Source organism: Phocoena phocoena, chromosome 7 (genome assembly GCF_963924675.1).
Source record: "Phocoena phocoena chromosome 7, mPhoPho1.1, whole genome shotgun sequence".
NCBI classification, from domain to species: Eukaryota; Metazoa; Chordata; class Mammalia; order Artiodactyla; family Phocoenidae; genus Phocoena; species Phocoena phocoena.
The window spans coordinates 96,707,908-96,713,907 of NC_089225.1; the positions used below are offsets into that span (position 1 = coordinate 96,707,908).

The 6,000-nt window shown below is 56.2% G+C and overlaps 1 protein-coding gene across 2 annotated transcripts; it reads left to right on the top strand.

Annotated features, from left to right (window-relative positions):
* The first annotated feature begins 390 nt into the window (after window positions 1-390).
* RETREG2 (reticulophagy regulator family member 2) lies at window positions 391-5,610 on the top strand. 2 transcript variants are annotated; one of them, XM_065880398.1, is made up of 9 exons: window positions 391-743; window positions 1,028-1,134; window positions 1,856-1,886; window positions 2,247-2,382; window positions 2,788-2,872; window positions 3,175-3,318; window positions 3,481-3,575; window positions 3,730-3,865; window positions 4,118-5,610. In XM_065880398.1, exons 1-9 carry the CDS (start codon window positions 463-465, stop codon window positions 4,729-4,731), a joined length of 1,629 nt encoding a protein of 542 aa, XP_065736470.1. In that variant the 5' UTR covers window positions 391-462; the 3' UTR covers window positions 4,732-5,610. The 2 variants fall into 2 exon arrangements, with proteins under 2 accessions (XP_065736470.1, XP_065736471.1); XM_065880399.1 differs by lacking the exons at window positions 391-743; window positions 1,028-1,134; window positions 1,856-1,886; window positions 2,247-2,382 and having other exon boundaries at window positions 2,854-2,872; window positions 4,118-4,410; window positions 4,516-4,731.
* The last annotated feature ends 390 nt before the right edge of the window (window positions 5,611-6,000 follow it).

The window sequence follows — 6,000 nt, forward strand, 5'->3', positions numbered from 1 at the left end:
TCGCCGCCCTACCACAGCAGAAGCAGGTCTCTCGGGGTATACTGGGCATCTGAAGCCCACTCCCTGACCCTGTCGGCCGCATCACGCCAGAAATACCGGGCCAAGACCAGCCTCCCTAGCCTCCCTGACTACACAGGGAGAAGAAAATTGGCTGGGGTGGGTAAAGGCGGAGATTTCCGTCCTTCCGTCCGAAAGAGGCAGACACTGCTCGGCGCAGCCAAAACACGAACCTGCGTAGGAGCAGGGTCACCGGCAACCGCCTGCGCGCAGGCTCCGGCCGCCCTAGCTCGGCGGTTAGGGCTTGTCACGTGACGGATTCGTCGCTTCCCCCGTCACGTGACTCCCGTCCGCGGCCTCAGCGGCCTTCTCCGCTGCGTGCGCCCCCTTCCGCCTGACGCGCCCCCGGCGGCGGCCGCGCAGCCCTGGCTCCTCGCGGGCTCGGGCGGCGGCTGCGGCGGGGCCATGGCGAGTGGCGGTGGCGGTGGCGCTGGTAACACCGGCGCAGGTGGGGGCTCGGGGCTGGGCCTGAGCCTCGGCCTGGGCCTGAGCCTAGGCATGGGTGAGGCCACCGGCGAGGCGGAGGAGGAGGCTGCCACGGCCGAGGCGGTGGGACGCCTGGCCACGGCTCTGTGGCTGCGGCTCCGCGGCTGGGAGGCGGTGCTGGCGGCAGCGCAGCGGCTGCTGGTGTGGGAGAAGCCGCTGCACAGCCTGGTCACGGCGGCCGCGCTCAACGGCCTCTTCTGGTAAGGGCCGCGCAGGAGGGGGGCGGGGCCGGGCTGCGCGGTAGAGCGGGGGCGGGAGAGCCCGGATTCCTCTTTCTGGGGAAGATGCTTGTCCTGGGGGACTGACCCATCAGCTGTTTTTTAAAGGTCGTCGTCCGCCTGGGTTGCCCCATTTCTCTGTCTTCGGGTGTCGAGTTAGGCCTGGAGGTTCCCATTCCCCCATCAGTGGGCGCTTTTCCGCCTTTGCGATAGATGTGGGAGCCTCTCTCACCCACTCACCGCTGAGCTGCCTGTCTCTCCCTAAGGTTGCTGTCTTCTTCCTCCCTACGGCCCTTCTTCCTACTCAGCATCTCACTTTTGGCCTATTTTCTGTTGGATCTCTGGCAGCCTCGCTTCCTCCCTGACATCTCAGGTGAGTGTTACTTCATTCATTCAGCAAGCCCCGTTGAGCACTTGCTTTGTGCCTGACTCACCTGGCTGGGTTGAATGGTGAGAGCGTACAGCAGGCCACCTGCCTCCCAAAGCACAACTGCTTCCCCAGATGGGAAATATAATTTCCCCTTTCTCAAAATTAATGTTATTGTGTGTAGTAGTTAAGACTGCGGACTCTGCAGCCAGATGGCCTGGGTTCCATTGCCTGCTCTTCCATTTACCCTGTATGTGACCTTGGGAAAGTCCCTTGATCTCCGATTTGCGTTTGCCTGTTTCCTCAACTATAAAACAGGGACTGTAAAACTTATTTCGTAAGGAGGTGGAGAATAAAGAAGTGGACTCACTTTATGTGCCTGTGGTAGGGCTTCGTATATGATAGGAACTATAGGAGCATTAGCTCTTCCTGTGTTTTTTGTTGTCCACATACTCACTTAATTGACATGTTGGAGTAACTAGGTGCCAGACAGTGTGTGAGTTGTTTGGGGTGTAAACCTGAATAAGATGTCGTTCCCATTGTGGAAAAAGGTAAAGTCTAAAGAAGGAGACAGACATACAAACGACAATAACAATGTAACACTTCCTGCAAATGGCATTTCAAAAAAGCACTCTGGGACTGCAGAGGAAGGGCAGCTGTTTCTGGCTTAGGGAGTGTTTCCCGGAGCTCTACACCTCAATAACTTGTTTTCCTTCTCTCTCTAAAGCATCATCCCCAGAGGAGCCACACTCTGACAGGTGAGTGCAGGCCACCCCTTGAAGACAAATGCCCAATCCCTGTCTTGCTTTCGTGCCAGTGTCTCACCGCCACAGTGCATAGCAGTACTGCAGCTTCTGCAGGCACAGGCCCCAGCATAGTGAATGCACTGGTAACAAGCTTGGTCCCAGGTTCTTGCGTAGGTGTTTGTGTGCCTGCTCCTTTCAGGGCAAAGGGTTGGGAGCTCTGGGCTTTGTTCCCCAGGACCCAGACGGCCTCCCTCTGGGAGGTGGGGTTGTCCACTTCCTTAGACTAAAGAGCTCATTGACATTCTCAGAGGGATTTGAGTGCCTAGGAAGCTGGTGTCTGAGGCCTCCAGGGGTCGTGTCATGTCTCCCCAGTGAGGGTGCGGGGTCAGGCGCCCGGCCGCACCTGCTCAGTGTGCCCGAGTTGTGCAGATACCTGGCTGAGAGCTGGCTCACCTTCCAGATTCACCTGCAGGAGCTGCTGCAGTACAAGAGGCAGAATCCAGCTCAGGTAACCTCCCCCACATCACACAACAGTTCTCTACGCTGTGGAGAAATAGAGGCGGGGGTGGGGAGGAGTGACTCGAACTCCCCAGCTGGAGACTGAAGGATAAGGCCTGGTGCCTTCTTGAGGCAAGATGTACAGCTATAGTCTGGTACAGGAGGCAGAATAAGCTTCTGCCATTCTGACACGGTTTCTTGCCGAGAGAGACCAGTTTGAATTATAGGTGTTTGGCAATGTTTGTTGCAAACTTCCTAGTTGGTGGTCCTGGGCATCCACTTGACTAAACTGGATCACCGCATTCCTAGAGGGCATTCGCCTCCTTCCACCAGCTGAGCAGTAATATTTCTTACCCAGATAAGTGGAGCGCATACCTCAGCCTACAGTTCTTAGATCCTGTGCTCTCCTCTGCAGTTCTGTGCTCGCGTCTGCTCTGGCTGTGCTGTGCTGGCTGTGCTGGGACACTATGTTCCGGGGATTATGATTTCCTACATTGTCTGTGAGTAGGGTCTGACCTCTCCCCTTTCCAAAGCCCTGTCTTTGTTTTTTTCCGTGGACTGACCCAGGGGTGGATGGTACACTGTCTGCCCAGTTACCCATTTACAGAGACCTCCAGGGGATGCTGTAGTATTAGTAACAGTGGAATAGTCATCTGGGGAGGGCAGTGGATGTGGGAAGAAGTTGGAACAGCCTCAGGAAGGGACTTTGTCTTCCTTCAGCCTTTTCTGTTGAAGCATCAGTTGAATGAGGGCCCTTGGGAAATAGGCTTAGGGATCTCTGAGTGGACACTGTAACCCCCAGTGCTGAGTATCCTGCTGTGGCCCCTGGTGGTTTATCATGAACTCATCCAGAGGATGTACACTCGTCTGGAGCCCCTGCTCATGCAGCTGGACTACAGCATGAAGGCGGAAGCTGATGCCCTGCATCACAAACACGACAAGAGGAGTAAGGGGATCCCATGACCCAGAAAGGGGGAGAATGGGGGAGGACCTTGGCCTGTAGCTTGTGAAATGCCCTGGGATTTAGATACTTTCCATACCTTTGGCAGTGTTTGTCCCCCACCACTGTTGCTGCTTGGTCACTGCCCAGCTGTTCTTGGTTCTCTAGAGCGGCAGGGGAAGAATGCGCCCCCCGGAGGTGATGAGCCACTGGCGGAGACAGAGAGTGAGAGCGAGGCAGAACTGGCTGGCTTCTCCCCAGTGGTGAGGTCCAAGGGAGGTGGGCTGGGGGAGAATTGCTCTGCTTTAGAGCAGCCACCTCTCCACGGGGTGGGGGTTGGTGGTGGGGCAGGGATGCTCCTGGAAAATGGGCTCTCTTAGCCCCTTGCCTGTGACATTCATCCTGGTTCTCCTGCAGGTGGATGTGAAGAAAACAGCACTGGCTTTGGCCATTACAGACTCAGAGCTGTCAGATGAGGAGGCTTCTATTTTGGAAAGTGGTGGCTTCTCTGTATCCCGGGCGACGACTCCACAGCTAACTGACGTGTCGGAGGGTATGGTCCTTTGTCCCCTCCAAGCTTCCTGTTCCCTGTCGTGGGATGCTGGCTGTGCTCTCTGGCAGTTGCCCCCATAAGTGTTTTCTGTGGGGAGCTGATCCTCTAGTTCTACTCCAAACCCCTGAAAGACCTTAATGCCTAAGGCCTGGCCCAGCCTTCCATGTCTTGAGTTCTCAGCCTCGAGCTGATAGGCCTGTTGCAGCTGCTCAGCACAGCAGGCCCATTCCTGGCCCTTTGTTTTCTGCCCAGATTTGGACCAGCAGAGCCTGCCAAGTGAGCCAGAGGAGGCCCTGAGTCGGGAGCTGGGGGAGGGAGAGGAGACAGACCTGGCCCCTCCCGAAGACCTGCTGGGCTCCCCTCAGGCCCTCTCAAGGCAAGACTTGGACTTGGAGGAGGAAGAAGATGTGGCATCCAAGGAGACCTTGCTTCGGCTCTCATCCCCCCTTCACTTCGTGAACACGCACTTCAATGGGGCGGGGTCTCCCACAGATGGAGTGATGCTCTCCCCTGGAGGACCAGTGGAGACACTGAGCCCAGAGGCAGTGAGTGGTGATCTCATCACTCCACCTAGTGCCCTGTCACCCCTACTTTGCCTTGCTGAAAATGACCCGGCCCCTTCCCCCTCAGTACTCCCGCCTCTTCCCCAGGACTCACCCCAGCCCCTGCCTGCCCCCGAGGAAGAAGAGGCACTGGCCACTGAGGACTTCGAATTGCTGGATCAGGGGGAGCTGGAGCAGCTGAATGCAGAGCTGGGGTTGGGGCCAGAGACATTCCCAGAGCCCGCTGATGCTCCCCCCCTAGGGCCCAATACCCCGTCTCTGGTACAGTCAGCCCAAGAGGCTCAGGCCATGGCAGAGCCATGAACCCCAGGGGAAGGAGTTGCAGGCACAGTAGGGCTTCTTGGCTAGGGATGTCACTGTTTCCTCCTTTCCCTACTGCCCTGGGGAGGAGCAATATGTGGGGAAGCTGGCTATCAGATGGAGCCAGTCCGCCCTCTGCCTGCCTGCCTGCCTGCCTGCTGTCCTGGGCCTGGTACAGTACCTGGGATTGGTTTTAAGCTTGTAAATAATTTTACATCTGGGTTAGTGGATGTGAACAGGGCTAGAAGAGTCCTTCCCACTTGCTTCCCTGCCTCAACTCTAGTCTCATTCCACGATGCCCCAAGCCCTGGTGGTCTGTCCCTTTCTTTTTCCTCCTATCCTCAGGGACCTGTGCTGCTCTGTCCTCGTGTCCCACTTGGTTGTTTAGTTCAGGCACTTTATCATTTTTCTCTCCTGTGCCACGCTCCTCTCTGCTTTATTTCCCTGCTGTGTCCTGTCCTTAGCAGCTCAATCCCCACTCTTTGCCAGCTCTTCCTTCCCAGCAGGCCCCGGCGAAGCTTTAGAGAGGCTCCTGTCTGGGAGGTGCAGACGAAGCCCGGGGTGGTGGGTCAGGTCAGTAGTTATGCACTTAGTCGCTGTAGCCCGTGTATCCTCCACTGCACCCTTGCCCTGGTTCATCCCAGCCTTTCCCAATGCAGGATGGGAGCAGGGATCCCACAGCACATGCGCCAGCACTACGTTAGTGAGCAGGAGCTCTGTCTTGTGGGGCGAGGGGGCTTTCTTACTATCTTAGGGAGGAATAAGGAGACCTGCTTCTCTGGGCCATGGTCCAAGTGTGGTGGGACCCCCCCTACTAGGGTCAGGAAGTGGACAGTAACATCTGTGCAGGTGTTGACTGGAACAATAAAGTATTGATGGCTAGAACTGCTGCTGCCTGCCTGCGTGCCTCACTGTGAGCTATCGCCCTCACTCTGTGCTCTGCCCTTATTTCGTTGTCCCCCACCTCGCTCCTGGCTGTTTATTTACCTTTGTGCAAAACAAGGCAAGAAGCAAGGATTTACCCTGACAGACGTAAGTAACCTGCCCTTAGCCGTGTTCTCTGATGCTGTGATATGCTTGGTGAGATTGAGCACGTCCAAATAAATTGTATGCAGGAGGAAATTGCTTTGGCTTCCCAGTCAGTAGAAATTTGGGACCGTAACAGTTGTTTTCTACAGTGTTGCCCACAACCTTAACACTGTCTTCTCAAGAAGTCCTTACTCGTCTACATGCTGACAATTAACTCCTTCGGTCCTCATTTATCTGTCCTGG